The sequence below is a fragment of the Peromyscus maniculatus genome, chromosome X (assembly GCF_049852395.1).
Source record: "Peromyscus maniculatus bairdii isolate BWxNUB_F1_BW_parent chromosome X, HU_Pman_BW_mat_3.1, whole genome shotgun sequence".
NCBI classification, from domain to species: Eukaryota; Metazoa; Chordata; class Mammalia; order Rodentia; family Cricetidae; genus Peromyscus; species Peromyscus maniculatus.
The window spans coordinates 133,013,520-133,031,533 of NC_134875.1; the positions used below are offsets into that span (position 1 = coordinate 133,013,520).

The 18,014-nt window shown below is 39.0% G+C and overlaps 1 protein-coding gene across 1 annotated transcript in view; it reads right to left on the reverse strand.

The window, feature by feature from the left end:
* The window catches only part of Otc (ornithine transcarbamylase), a 74,873-nt gene extending 58,171 nt beyond the window's left edge, over positions 1-16,702 (reverse strand). The window contains exons 1-3 of the mRNA XM_006976903.4: positions 16,465-16,702; positions 3,755-3,893; positions 2,002-2,083 (exon numbers count right to left, since the gene is read on the reverse strand). Of these exons, the coding sequence (XP_006976965.1) occupies positions 2,002-2,083; positions 3,755-3,893; positions 16,465-16,541 (298 nt within the window). The 5' untranslated portion in view covers positions 16,542-16,702. The remainder of the gene's footprint in view (positions 1-2,001; positions 2,084-3,754; positions 3,894-16,464) is intronic.
* Between the last annotated feature and the right edge of the window lie 1,312 nt (positions 16,703-18,014).

Here is an 18,014-nt window from a genome sequence, read left to right on the forward strand (position 1 = left end):
ACCTAGTTCAACCTGCTCTTCTCCATCTTTCATAGCATTGTCATGAGGATGAAGTGAGGTGAGCCATATAATTAATATGGAGCATTTGTCACGGAGTCATTATCCAAAACTGTGTTCTAGGCCCACTATTGCCTTTAATGATAGCTTTAATGCATCATTATGGAGGAAGCTATTCAGGGATATTTCAATATCAAGTATAATACTTAAACAGAGAAAATTGTAGAACAACCAAAACATATTCACTTGAAAAATTGAAAAGTTTTTATATACTGACTCCTTTGGTGGCTTGGAAAAAGACTCTCTCTCTTAAAGTACTAATGGTAAAATTTTTAAAAAGATAAAGTAAAATTCTGCCAGATTCCTAGAAGATCAGTGTTGGAAGGAAACAGTTTGAGAATGACTGGCAGGTTTATTCATTTCTCCCTACTGTCGATCAGATGCCAAAGAAATGTCGTACAGGAGCCAGGTTTAAAGAGAAAAATGGAGCCATCTGCTTCCTTCCTAGGACTTCTAAGATTAGGTGACATCTTACATATTCCCCTCTTCCCATTTCCCTCTCTCAAGGGGCAAGGGAAGTATTTTAATAAGAAAAGTGGTCTGGAGAACTGAATCTTAGTGCTATTTTTACTGAGTGAACTTGGAGGTCACTTCATCCTTGTGGAATTCTTTGCGGGGTCTATATTTTTGGTGAACTTCATTATTAATCACTATGAGGCCAAATCACATGTAAATAGAGTAGTAGTTCACATCAAAGCCTGAGAAAGTGCTTGCTGATGCTTGTAAGGTAGGGTGAGGCATTTGAGGACTGAAGAATCAGTCAGTGTTCCTGTGGTACTTCCTTCTCAACTCTGATTGTTCTTTTGGGTCACATTATTGAATGAATGGCGGTCTGATGGAGAAAAAATGCAGAGAAAAAGAAAAGAGGTAATTTGTGGCTTGTATGTTTCAAGATAAACTTTTGAAACTCATTGTGGAGTTAATAGCTTTAGAGAAAATGAAAACAACTAGTTTTGACTGCCCGGAGTCTAGGCAAAGACAGGAGTATTAGATTTGGAAGTCGGAGTGGGTTTGCTTCTAGCTAGTCTTTTCCCCACAAAACCTCTAGTACAGGAACCTGAAAGGGAAAGAAGGAGAGCCCAAGAGAAGAGGAAGCAGTAATAGGAAGAGGCAGACCTTTGTCACTGTACATGCTTTCCAAGGAATGGGGAACATAAAACCCTCATCTGTGCTGGCTGAGAGCATCTGCTTTCTGCCTTTAAGACAGAGTGCTGAGAGGCAGTAAAGGTTCTAGAGTTCCCTTGAGAAGGAAACAATTGGATAAAGATGGCCTTCGGGTATCTCGGTTCCAGTGAAGTGGGGAGCACTGTCAGGAGCTAAACCAAGGTCTTGTAACCAGAGTGAGACAAACCCTGCAGCAAACTGCAGAGCCAGTAGAGGTACAAAAGTCCCAGGAGGTCCAGTGTAAACATTAGATGGTGGTACCCTGATGACCAAGCACACTCGCTGATCCCTAGCTATCCAGACATCCAAACATCTACCATGGCTTAGGTGTAACTCGAGACAGGAAAAGGAGACCCGATAGTCACAACATAAACCCTGAGACAAATAAGCATTGCCTAATGCAGAAGAGGTTAAATTCGCACCATCTAATAGAAATGGCACAGAAGAAAATGTTCACGAGTAAAAATAGACACATTTCTCACATGAGTTTAGGGTCTTGGGGTTTGTGCCTGCTTACATGTTGCCATAAACGTGAAGCCATATTTGAAGTTTCTAGTGAACTTTTTCTACAGGATTCCTACAGATGAAGCTGATCTTTTTGCCTATAGCTTTTGCAAGAATTGAAGGACACCCTTGCACTGCTGCCCCCAGTGAAACGCTTGCTCCATGGAGACATGGTTGCTAAGGAGACACACAAAATTCCCCAGGGACTGAAGCCTGCCAAGTGCCCATCCTCCGGCTCGCTCTTCAACACAAATGTGAGCTGGTCAGAGGACTCACCTGTTTCTGTGGACAGTCTTGTTCGAGTACTTCTTTTCTCAAAAATCATTCCTAAGGATTTCCCTTGCAACAAAGGCAAATACTGAAAAACCAAGGACAAAAGTTACAATTAAAATGCAATATCCAATATCAAGGATGGTCTTAAAAAATGCTAATAAAAATACAAATCAATTAATTACTACTTCTGAATAAATGGTCACTATGTTATATAAAAACTGAATTTAAAGGTGTTTCACATTTAATATACACAGATTATTAGCATGCAATTAGGAATTGAGACTATTTTTGGATACAGGTTTCTTGTGTAGCCCAGGGTAGCCTTGAACTTGCTGTGTAGCAGAGGCAGGCTTTGAACTACTGAGCCTCCTTTTTCCATCATTCAAGGCCTAGGGTTACAGATGACTGCCGCTATGCCTGGCATATATTGATTACTGGGTTCATTCTGGAAGCTTATCCAAAGCATAATATTTCACACTGAAGCCATCATCATCTTACTGAACACTATTGCAGTCCCATTCAGTTTTCAGTGGTGCTGAAGGTGGTTGATTCAGAGGGACTTTCTCAGCTAGTAAGATCCTACTCTGTCACAACATGGGACACTAAGAGTCCTTCTTAGGACACTGATGAACCTCAGTTTTTCAGCTTCATATTCGTCAGCCTCCCTCATGAGAGTACATAACGGCTTTGTTCCTGGAAGTCATTTGAAAACACTCTGGGAGTTTGAGTAGTAGGTGGAGCTCTTCCTCCTTCCTCTTGTGTTATCAGACTTCCTGTTAGGATGTGTTCTGGTCTTTTTGTCTTCAGTCAGCAAAGCGTGAAAAGGCAAAGGTCTGCAACCTAAGGAGGCCTTTCCCCTATTTCAAGAACATCAGCATGTAGAAGTTGGAGCATAGCCTGACCTCTTCAGAACTTGGAGAGCTAGTGAAATAGATAAGAAAGCCAGAATCATATCAAACTTCCTCAGCCTGAAACCAAATATTATTTAAAAATGCTTTTGAGCCAGGCAAAGTGACACATCCTAGCACTGGGGAGGCAGAGGCAGGTGGATCTCTGTGAGTATGAGGCCAGTCTAGTTTACACAGTGAGTTCCAGGTCAGCCAGAGCTAAAGGGTGAGACCCAGTCTTAGAAACAAACAAACAAACAAACAAACAAAGAGCTTCTGAATAAATTCATAATACAAATCTGCTTTCACTGCATTAAGCTTTTTGAATCACAAATTGCTCAAAATGCAGAACAATGTCCATAGTTAAGCACCACATTCAATTTCTTCCCCTATTTGGCTAGCATTCACTTGTTCCTTTATAATTGGAATGCTTTTAAAAACATAATCATATCACTGTGAATATTATTATAATGATGACATATCTGATATATATCCAGAACAGAAATGTATTGTTAAAAACCAACATACCATCTTTAAGTTTTAACTGATACAATACAGAGAGAAAAAGGGATATATAAGAACAAAATCTTTCTAGACAATCATATCTCAGCTTCAGATCCAGTTACTAATGAATTTCGGCATTCAGCTGGGGAAAAAGGTGCATGGGCTTGTCATAGACTAACCGCTTTTCATGCTTATTTACATGCCTGTACACTCGGTGCTAATCAATTATCTTGCCTGTGAGGTTTCATTGCTTAGCTAACATTCAGGAATGTTAATGTACTTTGTTTCCCTCTGGCTTAGAAAAGCTGCTTCCAAAAGGGTTATTGGTTTGTAATAGAAGAGAAGAAAGAAGAAATGCCGCATACCTCCCCTTTGTTCTTTATCCGGAATTTCAGATCTGCAGATAGCCATAGCATGTATTGAATCTCCTCTCCAGTGAAGTCCTTCAGGGTGAGGAGGTCACGGCCTTTCAGCTGTACTTGGCTCTGTAGCGGCTTCCCACACCTACAAAAGAAGAAGAAGAAAAAAAAACAGAAGAGGAAAATATGTATTCAAGAAAACGATGCTGTGGGGTGGTCCATTGGCCGGTTCTTGAAATCAAACATAGTAAATCACATGGTAGAGCATGTCTCTCTGCAAAGTGTTAATAAAATTGATATGGCTGTGGTTTCAATTTTATATATCCAGTGATTGTTATGTTTTAGAGAAAAGAATTTGTGGAAAGAAATTGACACACTTGAATTAGCTGGATGGGCAGCTTTGCCACTTATTAAATTATACAACTTCAGGCAAGTTACCCAACTTCTTTCTGTAGATGTTTCTCAACAACAAAATGAGTGTAATAGTTCTCTAGTGTCATTGTGCAAGTGAAACTATTTAAGTCATGTAAACCAGTGCTCAACATAATATGCACTAGGCAAAACTTACCTACTCCTATTGAAATCTGTGCAAGCAAGATTTATAATGCACAACAGAAAACTGTGTTGTTTACTCCTTTCAGATCTCTTTGTGAAGAATTGTATTCCTTTTGTCACTAGGAGAAAACATGGCCAGCCCTGTAGCTTTTTTAGCACTGCAGAAAGAATTTTTAAAGTTCTCTGGTCATTTTTTTTTCACCAGAAAAATAATGATAGTAAAATAATAAACAATAATAATATAACAATGGTAAGCACTTTTTAGCTTGGGAAATTCATTGCAAGTTGACACCCTTTGTCTTCAGCTCATGTCTGATTAAGATTGGTCTCCTTTATTGGAGGAAGACAAGCCAGAACTAGGCTGCTTTCTCTTTGCCTTCAGTCTCTAAAGGTGAGGTCAACAGGAGAGCAAATCTACCTAGGTTCTAGTTTTCTAGTGTTGGCGTAGGTGTTTGAGGGCAACTGTTTATGTTGTGTTTATGAAAGTCCCCTAGAGAGACTCTCCCAGAACAGTTTTTGATGTGAATAAAAATATTTCCTCAGCCACCACCACCCCAATGAGATCTTTACACCTCTCCATGACATCTTTTGTCATGTTCAGAAACAATGCCATGCTACCAGTTCTTTTTCTTATTCCATCCTCTCTCTCATGGGAAGTGCTCCATATTGCTTGACTTGATGAGACTAAGGTCTTCTACTACGTTCTATTCTCCTCTTTTAATCTGCCATCAAGGCAGTGAACTAGTCAGTACCTCTTACTTTAATCTCTCTCTCTCTCTCTCTCTCTCTCTCTCTCTCTCTCTCTCTCTCTCTCTCTCTCTCTCTCTTTCTCTGTGTGTGTGTGTGTTTTCCAGGACTTATTCTTCCTGCCTAACTAATTTTGTACCCTTTCATTAACATCTCTCATTTCTTCATCTACTATTCTCACCTTCACCTCTTAAGAACCACTGTTCTACTCCCAAACTTTTTGTTTTGTTTTCCAGGACAGGGTTTCTCTGTGTGGCCTTGGTTGTCCTAAAATTAACTAGCTCTGTGACCAGGCTGGCCTCAAACTCACAGAGATCCTCCTGCCTCTGCCTCTCAAATGTGGTGATATTTTATTTGTGCTGAAATGTGGTGATATTTTATTTGTGCTTTAATAAATAAAGCTTGCCTGGAGATCAGAGGGAAAAGGCCAGCCATTATAAGTAGACAAAGAAGTCAGGAAATGGTAGCGCATGCCTTTAATCCTATTATTTGGGAGGCAGGGATCTGTTTGGATCTCTGTGCGTTCAAGGCCATACTGGAAACAGAGCCAGGCATGGTGGCACATGCCTTAATTACAACACTAGTTAACCATGGAAGTCCGGAGGTCTGTACAGACAGACAGAAAGTGACAGAGCTGTGTAGGAAGAGGAAGTGTTATAGCTGAATGGAGAGAGCAAATCAGATGGTAGAGCAAGGCATACAGAAGTAACTCGCATTTGGAAGCTGCAGAGTTGGTGAGGTGAGGTTAGCTGGTGGTTTTCCCTATTTCCCTGACCTCTCTAAGGCTTTCACCCCTATATTTGGCTCCATGTTTTTTATTTAATAAGACCATTTAGAAATTCATCTATGCCCACATACTTTTTTACACTTTAATTACAAGTAAGATCCTGAGGTATGTCTTTCCTGTTTATGGTTTATTTCACTTATATATAGTATTCTCAGTTGGCCTGGGGTGTCCTAAATGCCAGAGTTTCTTGGATATTTACAGGACAAATGATATTTCAGTGTATGTATATATGCCACACATCTTAATCCATCTGTCTATTAATGAACACTTAGGTTGTTTCCTTATCTTGGCTTTTGTGATTGATGTCTGTCAAGATGGCTGGACTAATACTTTTTAAAAAATCCTCTGTTAATCTCCACCCCCTGGCTTGGTTTCTATAACCTATTTTATATTATGTTATCAATGACGTATGTTATAAAGTGGATTCTTGTCTATTTCTTTGCAAGTCTGTTTTGGGGGCTCTGCCTGCTCACTTTGATCCAGTGAGAGTAAAGTCATTACTTGGCTTGGCCTGGGTACAAACTAAGACAGAAATAGACCTAGTTTAGCATTCTGTTGCATTGTGTTGATTCCTGTTATTTGAGGTAATCACTGTATAAAATAAATGGCAGGGTTTTGTTTAACTATTCTTAGTGTTACCTGTATTTAATAATAACTGATGTCTATCACACCAGGAGGTGAGGAGTAATTAGAAAGGATGATAAACTGAGGGAAATTGATTTACTAGGAACATACTATCACAAAATGATCATGCTTTGATTCTATAATAAGGAAAGAATTTAGGTTTATATTCTGTTGTGATTTATGTATACCTTTTTGCAGTAGTAACATGATCATGGGTATGAAAATCACAAATCACTCAAATTGTTGATTCCACTTTATGATGTCTGATAACCTGGACAAATTTCACTAAATGACTTTCTAGCAGAGTTCACTTGTTCATCTATAGTTCAATAAGTGAGTACATTTTTTTTTCAGAACACATGATAGGAGCTATATGTTTCAGAATTCTGAGTTGATAAAGAAGAGTAATTTCACCAGGATTGAGAGTTTGTGGGTGGGTTGGCTTGTTAGTTGGCTGTATTAATATAAGATACTAATGATATATTTCACTACACATAGAAAGAAACTGACCTTTTCAGTTTTTGTGTGGAAAAAAATTTGGTCTGCACTACTATTTCATAGATGTAAGACTCTTCAACTTTACAAAATACACAAATGGGAATTTCTTTCAAACAGTGGTCTTCGAATTTCTAGCTAACTTTCAACATGGGGCTGGAGAGATGGCCGAGTGGTTAATAGTGTTCTTGTAGAGGACTCTGGTTTTGTTTCGAGCACACATATGGTCACTCACAATGCTGTAACTCCAGTTCCAGGGAATCTGATGTCCTCTTCTGCAGGCTTTTGCATGTATGTGGTACACATACATACAATGAGGCACACACATATGCATATAAAATTTAAAGATATTCATAAAATTTTTGAATATAAATCTATAACATATACTTATTTATAATATGAGTTAGCATAATAACAGATTATCTATAACAAAGCATAATAAAAAATTAAAAGTAAATATAAAGAACAAGAATAAAAAATACTTAAAAATAATTTTTAATTATGCAAAACATTTTGTTAACTAAGAAGTTTCTAGAACAGACTGCTACTTCCTCCCTTCTACTGGAGTCCTAGTTAAAAGTATATAAAATTGTGTGCAATGCTCACAACTTTAGTCTCCATGCTAGTTAATCATCCACTGGATAACTTTAAGTCATAATATTTATATAGAAAATTAGAGTTCACATAATGAATTTGGTCATGCATTTGGTTCTGATAATATTAATTAATGATAATATTAGCAAACACATGGCATATATAAGCGCTGATGCTGTTGAGAAGTATGGCTTTCTCATGGAGCTCTATAAAATATATGAATAGAGGGGTGGCAGCTTAATCTTCACCACTTCACATTTAGGGCAGTTTTGAAAATACATTTTCTTCTGGAATATAATCTAAGCAATGTTTGATTATAGATGATAAACTCTTTTGACTTCATGTGTTATGATAATACATTACCATTATATGGCCTGAGACTTCCTCCAACATTATTTTTAAAGGAGAAAATATTCAGTTGGAAAACTCTACCCCCTGTGTTTCAGGGAATATGGGAAATGCCATTATAGCTGTTGGAGTCACATCTTCCAACAAGAAGAAAACAAACTCATGGGCTCATTTTAAGGCCTTACTTTAGGCTTGATGGTCAAGCTCCATCTTCTAGTTACTTTTGGAATACACAAAAGCTGGGGTTTCAAGCATGTGTCCCTGGTTGAGTTTCATGAAACACAATTGGAAATGACAAATGCTTTTTCAAAGACATTAAATTTTCCTCCCGATTTCTATGAAAGGAAACAGGAAGGAAGACCAATGCCTTTTAGTATGCAAAACTTCTAACTTCTAGATCTTATTACCCTCTTTTTAAAAAGACAGGTTGGAGGAGGGATAGGGTCTCCAGATCATCCTCATATTTGTTCTTATATTTCAAATCCCATGATAAGGCTTAGGGTCAGTGTCCTGCTGTTGAGACTCATTGGAAGATGCTGATATTGATATTTCTCCACTGACAGAAGATTTGAGTACAAACATACAAACAAGTTGGCAGACAAACATCATGTTTGACTATCTTTTGATCAAACCCTTTAATTTGTAAGTTTATATACAGTAGAAACTATTAATTCTTCTCATGAAGTGTGAGGGACACAAGACTCTCTTTATGACCCAAGCTAGATTTTCCACAGCATCAGCTGATAATGTTGTCCTGACTGTCATCACTCAAAGATGGTACTAGCAACAACCATTAGCAGATACCCTTTCCCGACTGAAGGCTCCCTGTGTCCTTTTAGGCTTTCTTCTGCGGTAAAGAAATCTAGTCTTTTCACAAATGTTGAAGTAGGATATACCATCATAGTAACTACAAACACTGCACCACACAGAGCTTTCAGGACTTCTTTGTGTAGCATAACTAAAACTTTATATTCATCTGCCTCATTCTCCAGCCTCACACCCACTGCTGCAGTCTCTGATTCTCTAAGCTGGACTATTTTCCATGTGACATGTATGTGAAATTATGAAGTAGTTGTCCTTCTGAGGCTGGCTTGATTTACGTAGCGTAAGATCCTCCAAAGCTTGTTTTAGAAAACATGCAAGAGTGTTTTCTGCCTTGGCATGGTAGTGTCAGATTATAAATAACCATTACATCTGAAACAAGACACACCAAGCTTAATAATTAGTGGAAAAATCACTATTATTCTGTTACTTCTAAGAAATCATCACCAAGACATTAAAAGCTCTCATATTTTCCACAATAAACGTGTAGAAGAATACAAAAACATCACAGCAGATGTATCTTTAGTACACTGCAATTTTGAAAGAAATAGTGAAACTTGAAATGTTCTGTTCCTTTGTAAAATCTATCAAGAGCAGTTTTCACAGTGCTTGATTATTTTTTTTAAATCATAAATCTTCCCAAACAGAGCAAAGCTCTCTTCTAGTCTTTGGTGATTTGCCATATTCCTTCCTCAGATTGGTTTATCCTTTGCACTTTCAATTTGTATATTATCTCTCAGAATTCTTTAATATCGAGTACATAGTCAGTATCACTTACTCACAGATGACTTTGTTCTTTCCTTACAACCATTTTCTGCATTTACATCACTAAATTATTCTTCATTAAGTTGCTCTGGCTGTATAATTAGTGCCTTTCAAACAGAGGCACAATCACCAATCCCATAGCCAGTTGTTTATTCTACAGTTTCATGTGGAATCAACTCAAAGACTTGTGAGGCATGGAAAATAATTAATTGTGACCTAGGATATTGCTAAAGCTGAAACTCCCCTAGGACTCAGTTACTCTGTGACAGGATTTGATCTACTGAGAACAATGAATGGGCATGTATTCAGAAATGAGAGTACATCCTAAGCATATCTCTTTAAGTCATGTGCCCAAACCGAAAAAACCTGATGGGAAAAAAAGGTGGGATCAATGTGTGTCCCCAGCACAAAGATGGCAGAATTTTGACCCACAAGCCCCTTTTGGACAGAATAAGTTGCCATGGTTCTCAGTGCCAAAAAGTGTAGATAAATAGATATGCTACATTTTGAGACATCGGTATGTGAGGGCTTGACTTACTGACCTGAAAAAAAGATTAAGATTAAATGTACCTCACTTGATGAAGGGAGTCATACTGTTTATACCATTGAAAGTTCATTAGTGTAGTCATTCCCTTTTTGAATTCTATCCAGGAGGTGGGGCAGGAAATGTTCGCTTGGGAAAACGTTGTTTTTCATAGATATCAAGAACTAACCAGGAAAATTTATCATTAAAAGGAAAGAAAACACAATGGTCTTAGTTTAATTCTTATCCTGTTTATTATCAACTCATAGAACTTGCCTTGGCTACAAAATGAAATTGCCACACCTCTTTCCTAAGCTAGCAAGACTTAGAGAAAAGTGCAAGAGCTCCACAATTGGGCCACATTGAAAGCACTCAGATCCATACCTCTTTATTTCTGGTCCTTGTTAAACATTGTCCTCTTTGGGGGTGACAAACCCACATTCCAATTAGCCAGGTAAAGGTGCTGGCAGAAAGTTACTAAGTCCCAAATCCATCAGACACAGCTCTAGCTCAGCAGAACTGAAACCAAGGCACAAATCACTCTTTTTAAAAAGAGATTTATTTAATTTTTGTTTGTGTGGAGAGGTATGTGCATGGAAGTATAGGTTCCTGCTTGGGCTAGGGATCTTGGACTCCTCTGGGGCTGAAGTTATAAGAGTTTGTGAGCTGCCAGATATCTGTGCTAGAACCAGACTGTACAGGCTCCTGACCACTGAGCCATCTCTCCAGCCCCCCATGAAGTATTTACCCTTATTGTACTAAAGCACATAAGAAACTAGAATTAAACAAGAAATCACCTCTCAAATCAGAACCAAGCTACATTATCATTCTCCTTTTTTTAGAAGTACATTTGATTTGATGTGATCTCTTGAAATACTGGAGATTTCTAGGGCCTTCTTGTGCATGCCAGGAAAGCCCCCTGCCCATGAGATACAGCTACAGCCCCACATTCTCATTCTTCAGCTCACATATAGCAGAAAGAATACAACATTGGGGTCAATGAGAATTATGTACAGATTTCCCATCAATGATATCAAGGTGATGTGTCTACTAATTACCTATAGTTGGGCTTTACTTAATCTCAGATTCATATACATGAGTCTAAATATATTGTGCCTTGTAAATATACACAAATAGTATGTGCCAATTCAAAACTAAAATAAGATTTAAAAACCAATTTGCAGTCTAATTAGAGCCAGAGCCTTTGAGAAAAGCACAATTAGTTCCTCAAATTACACCATTTGAAAAAAATAAATGAAGAGCTTTCTTAAGCCCAAATCACTAAATACTAAGAAGCTCCACAAAGTCACATATGAGCTTTACCTAAATACCTTTCTAACTAGAAAACGGAAGCACATGGGCTCCTGGCAGAATAAAGCCTTTCATCACTACAGTCTGCATTTTCCAATTCTGACAGGTTAATTGGGGGGGGGGGACTTGGATGTGTTCTCTGGAATAATTGTATTTCATTGGAAGAGAAACCGCTTGATTTGAGTAAAACGTGTTCAGTTAGAAACTGACTTTTCAAGAGAAGGGAAAATTTGAGTGTTAAATGTTCCTCTGATCTCTACAGAAAATTTGATAAGACTTTAGCTTCTGGAGACATTAGAGAGAGCCAATGAGCCTCAAGGCTAAGATTTTCATGCTTCTTTAACTTTGAAGTAATGTGAAAGTTAAGGTGTATTTCCTTATTTTTGTTTACTTACTGATATATTTTGACTATATCTGAAAAAGGATATTGGACCCTTGAAGGTAGGCCAAATTCATCAATTTGGAAAAAGCAAAGTTCCAAAGTAGGAGAATCACTTTTTTTTTAAGTAGTTAAATTGCACAGGAATAAAGTATGACTTTGAGAAGGTCATTTGCCAACTCTGACATTCATTTCTTTTCTAAAAAGCTGAACCAGGGAACTAAGTCCATGGTTCTTCATGTCTTTGTCTTCCACATCCATAAAGTTAAAAAATACAAGAATTTGCAATGGCCAACTTCAATCTCATTCACTTTCTTTCTTAAAAGGGCTCGTCAGAAAGCAGTTAAGGGGCTTTGTTTTTACAAAACTCTTGAATAAGCCGGGAGGTGGTGGCGCACGCCTTTAATCCCAGCACTCGGGAGGCAGAGCCAGGCAGATCTCTGTGAGTTCGAGGCCAGCCTGGGCTACCAAGTGAGTTCCAGGAAAGGCGCAAAGCTACACAGAGAAACCCTGTCTCGAAAAACCAAAAAAAAAAAAAAAAAAAAAAAAAAACAAAACTCTTGAATGGATTCCGTTGGTGTGAACAGACAACCACAGGTCTTTTCCTAAATTTGGAAAATTTATTACCAGCAGTTATAATAATTTTTAATGAAATTATTTGAAACTTTCCTTACTGTTTCTATATACACGTGTGCTATAAATTATTGTTGATAATTCAATGACTATTTCTCAAAACAGTTTAGAACATCATAATTGCAAACTTGTGGTAATTCTTTGAGAAATGGAGAATATAGATCACCACCAGCTTTTCTAAAAGCCTGAAGACTTTTTGTAACTGAAAACACAAGAGTGCTGAAAAGATATGGCTTCCATTACTTTAATTAAATTACTAAATGGCAGATGGAGGAAAATCCACTATTGGCCTAAGGAGATCCTGTTATCTCCATTCCAGTTTGGTCCCATGCCTTGTATGGTTTCCTGAGGTTAGAATAGGAAAACAATTTTAAGGCATTTGAATTTGGACATTAAAACACAATCAAAGATCATTCATGCCTTTTTCTCCTGTATGCTCTGTCTGTGATCACTTCATCTGAATGTCTTTGTGTGTGTGTGGGGGGGTGGAAACATAATGAGTCATGTGAGTCCTTGTGGAGGTCTGGAATGAAATACCCCAAAACCAGTCACCTCCGGCTCCAATCCATAACCTCTACAGAATTGGCTGGCTTAGCTCAATATTCTCTGAAGAAATTTCTATTTGGAAGATGAAATTGAAGTGCACTTATAAATTGGTCTTCTCTGACAAAGAAGGAGATTTTTAGTGGTTTCTTTAAAAGCTATAAGTGGTTTTCCTAACTGGCAACAAATCATAGAACACTATTATCCAAACCCAGCCAGGCTCCACAGCCTCGTACATGAGCTGGAATGCCTGATGATTTGCTGTTTTCACCGTTCTTGGTGTCTGATCCTATTGATTTCGAAAAGAAAAGAGAAAAGAAAAAGTTAATTGGCTAAAACGGATTGATCCAGGTGTCTGTGCGGGTGGCTTCAGCATCACTTCTGGGTTGTTTTACAGTGTGCACCGCAGTAGGAGACTATACACTTCTGTTAAATCTCAGTTCTATGGCACAGCCAAATCCTATCCGCATAGCTCCTGTTAGTCTCTAATGGTAAATTCGTACGGTATTTTGTGTATTAGGGACCCTCCATTTACCCCTGAAGATGGAAAAAAGAGGAAGAAGTCAAATTTGGGTGAAGGCCAAAAATCAAAGCAAAAGTGTAACAGTGTTTACAGGAGGCTTTTCTCTGTTGTCAGGAGTCTTGTCCAAGTCTGAGGATCGTGATCGAGACTATCAGTTTGGAATTCATCTATATGGCAGGTAGTATGCCGAAATAATGCAGCAGCAATGCCAAATACACACACAAATGAGAACACCCTATGCAAACTGTCTCAGTGTGTGTTCATAGCTTTTGTGTCATTGTGATGAAACAGACAACATAAACAACATAAGGGAGAAAATCACTTTGTCCAGAGTTTCAGGAAGTTCAGTTCATTGTGTTAGAAAAGATATGTCCAAGAAGAGCAGCTTCCATTCTGGTGGCCAGAAGGCAGAGAGAATGGGCAGGTGTTCCTAATGAGTTAATCCTCTCTGACACACCTAGAGCTGTGCTCTATGAATATCCTAGATGCTCCTCAGTCCAGTCAAGTTGAAGAGATCAACCACCCCATAGCATTATCTTATTTTTAAGAGGACATATACTATTCAGTTTCTCAAAAACCTAGATGACTCTCGTATTTTCAAAAAGCCAATACAGATTTGGACTAATTTAGCTGATTTTGCTCCATATTCTATTTGGTTTTAAAAATGGCTAACTAGGATTTTTAGAAATGCAATCTGGCTAGTAGAAGCTAAGAAGAGACTATTAGCACTGAGGCTAGTACACATGAATAAGAGAATATTAGCACTGGTCAAAGAAGACAAATATTTGGGAGAGGTTATACTTGCAAAATTCAACCTGCTAGGATTATAAAATTAAAGCAGTATGTAACATCTAAGTTCTAAGTATTGGTTATTTATTCACCATGGTATTTTTGATTCAGTGATTTTTCTTTGTTGAAAACTATACAGTAAAATTGAGTCACCCTTTTATCTGATATTACCCAGTGAGGCGGAGTGAAAAACAGGGAGCACTTATCTGTTATTTTACAGGTTTTGCACAAATTATTTCATCGATTATCACTAGAGTGTGATTTCATGTGACTGGAATGAAGTATCTTATGTCTTAGTTAGGGTTTCTATTGTTGTGATGAAATGCCATGGCCAAAGCATCTTGGGGAAGAAAGGGAAGCTTATGCTTCCAAAGCACTATTCATCACTGAAGGAAGTCAGGACAAGAACTCACACAGTTCTGGAGAACCTGGAGGCAGAAGCAGGTTCAGAGGCCATGGAGGGGTGGTGTTGACTGGCTTGCTGACATGGCTTGTTCAGCCTGCTTTTTTATAGAACCCAGGACCACCACCCGAGGCATGGCACCACCCATAATGGGCTTGGCCATCCCACATCAATCACTAATTAAGAAAAATCCCCTACAGGCTTGCCTACAGCCCCATCTTGTGGAGACAGTTTCTCAGTTGAGGATTACTCCTCTCAGATAACTCTAGCTTGTGCCGAGTGAACAAAAAACTGGCCAGCACACCTTATCTACCATTGCATCTCTAACATGATGCATACTGAATGGAACAAAATCAGCACTCAATATATATTTGTTGAATGAATGACTGAACCCCCCTATAATATGGAGCATATATTATACCCATACCCATTTTATATGTGATATACATTGCAGAAAAGTTTTTTGATTTGCTCAAGGTCATCCAGCCAATTAGTAATGTTGCCAAGCCTGGAGGCCAGCTCTATAGATTGCAAAACCTCGATGTGAGACTATACTTTCAGGAATTATTTCTATAGTTTGTTAAAAACCCGAGGGGTTTTTTTCCCAGGTGTTTTTCAAGATTATTTATATGATTTGACTCTGGCACTAATTGATAAGACACCACAATCTCTCTGAGCTCCACTTATCCTATCTATCTATAAAACAAGAGAATGCATGATTAGATGACTTCTCAGCTGGTCTGATAACACAGGATTCATTTACAATATCATGTATAATATTATTCTTGCAGCTGAGAGATATATACCAAAGAAGGGGTGCTAAAGATGGAGTCCAGTGAACCTAGATCTATCAGGTAGTTGAGAGCAAGGAAACCCAAGGACCACAGTCACAGATACATTTATTTTTGCTTATTTGTTTTTCAAGACAGGGTTTCACTGTGTTGTATAGCCTTGGCTGTCCTGGATGTCACTCTGTAGACCAGGCTGGCCTCGAGCTCCAAGAGAGCTCTGCCTCTGCCTCCTGAGAGCTGAGATGAACCATATGCACCCATCACTACTGCCTGGCAACAGATACATTTCTTATAGTGAGAGAAAACTGCCAGCTGGAACCTGCCCTTAGTAATCCTGGGACATTGTTTTGCTGGTATGTTTAGATTGCAAAGTAGCTCTGGGGAAGTTCTGATTGTCATCTATTCTAGAAGCTTCCTAGCCCCCAGGTCTGCACCTGATGGCTGTGCCGACCGGCTAACTCCTCTCCCCTCCCCCTTACCACTGGTGCATGCCAACTTCAGCCATGTGCTCTGTGGCTCTTGGTGGTCAGTGGATAAGCTTTTGCGATGGATTCATTGGAAACAGACTCTTTTGCTGTATATGCCACCAATAATTTCAGAGATGAATTTCAAATTTTTAGTTCACTTTTTAAAAAAAGCAGCTGCAGATACCAGTAGCCCCAGTACTTAAGCTTCCTTTTCAGCAGCTCTGTACGTATTCACTTCACTTCCATTGGAAGCTTTTTTGTCTTTTCAGGACCGAATTAGTCCCTACACCCTAGAGTGACATACTATTTTCCAGAAAAGCCAAATAAGAATTGAAGGCCCTTATAAATTACCACCGCTGGTTTCCTTCAGCCAGTAGCTCATTTAGAATGTACTCAAATGGAAGATGTCAAGAACACTTAGTCCGTTGTACTTACCTTGGTGAGCATGGTATAATTCAACTACAGAATGACGGAGAGATGAAAACCCAGCTAGAATTAGAGAGAGCTGTGTCACGCAGTTGTTAACTGTGGGGCTACATTTACTCCACAGAAAGAAGCGCTATATGCACTCCCCTGCAGTGTTCTGTACTGACCAGATCCCATTCTCTGTCACTTACCAGAAATTTCGAACCACGGAATTGTGACCCTTTCTAAGAGCTGCATTGTTGAACAGGATCCGCAAATTAGACAGCATCTTCTTTTGCTAGTGCTAAAGAGGAAATCTGTGCTCTGGAGAGCTCCTCAGCCAGTCAGGCAGTGGGGCCACTGGCAAGCTGAGAATGCTTTCAGTTGCAGAGAGGGAGCAAAGGTCCTAGCACCTTTCCACCACCTTATCAGATCAGCCTGCTTAGAGATAGAGCAGGGCAGGGTGCCGGACCACTTGAACTTTAAGCCTCACTCCAGTGTTACTGGCTTGTTTTGTAAAGAAAGAATCCTAATTCTTTCAGAGCCCAGGCTCTCCATTTTTTCACAGTGTATTTATGCTGTCACTTGCTTGTATAAAATCAGTTGACAAGTACCCACTGAGCATATAATATATGCAAGGCACTGCCGTGCTGGCTGCTGTGAAGGTACACAGAAATAACTCATTCAGAAAATGGGAATTGGCAGTACAAAACCCCAGATGGAGATATGACAGCCCTGACTATTCCTGTTGATTTCACTTTCCTACCTGGCACTCCCATCCTTTCCACAAAAACAAATAGGATGAGGGTCGATTCGAAGTTGGGTTTCCATGGCAAAAAGCTAGAGAGACATAGAGGTATAATGAAAAGATCTTAGTCCCAGGGCCCCTTTTATGTCTTGCACATAATAGGTCTTTAATAAATAAGTAGGCATTTATTGATTCTGGTATGAGCTTACATAGAGTACCAGTGACTCCCCCAGCTACTCCTCGGGTCACATCCATTCATTTATCCATAGCTTGAAATTGACTGGTTTCAAATTCTCATCTGTGTCAGACAGCAGGGTAGACTAGAATTTCAAAAAAGGAAATGACCTCATCACTGCAGAGCTTAAGATTTCAACAACGGTGGTAGCATTTGTAAATAATATTCCCATATGAAAGGTCCAGATAAGGTTGTCCTGCATAACACAGAAGAGGGAAACCTTTAAGCCAGGAAGGGTGGAAGACAAGGGAGGAGGGAAAAGGGAGGCAGCTGCCTGCTCTTGTCAATTCATATGACTTAGCAATGCCTAGTACGCACCTGCCAGAAGTTTGTAGAATACCACAAGTCAATGCCATTTGAAAGTCAGCTATGGCTACTTCAGGAGCAGAGATGGTTATGAGATCAACACTGATATTGCCAGGGAAATAAACCTTGACTCTGGATGAACAGGGGGGAAATTGAATTTCCAAACCTCTTCTAAATCTTATGTTCTGGAAAAAGCACTCCAGGGCGAATGTTCCAAGTTGAAGAATAGATGGCTACATGTCTGAAAAGACAATAAAGAACCTTTGAAGTGGGACAGCAGGCCAGCTGGACAGGTCTCAGGGACTGAAACTATTCTCATAATGCAGGGAGGGGAATTGTACGACTGTACAGATCCTGAAGAGCACATGCCTACAGAGAGCTCACAGCATCACCCCCATATTGTTAGTCATTTGTGCTACCCACACAAACAACTCACAGGTACAATGTTTGGGCAAAAGGCAAGACTTGTCTGT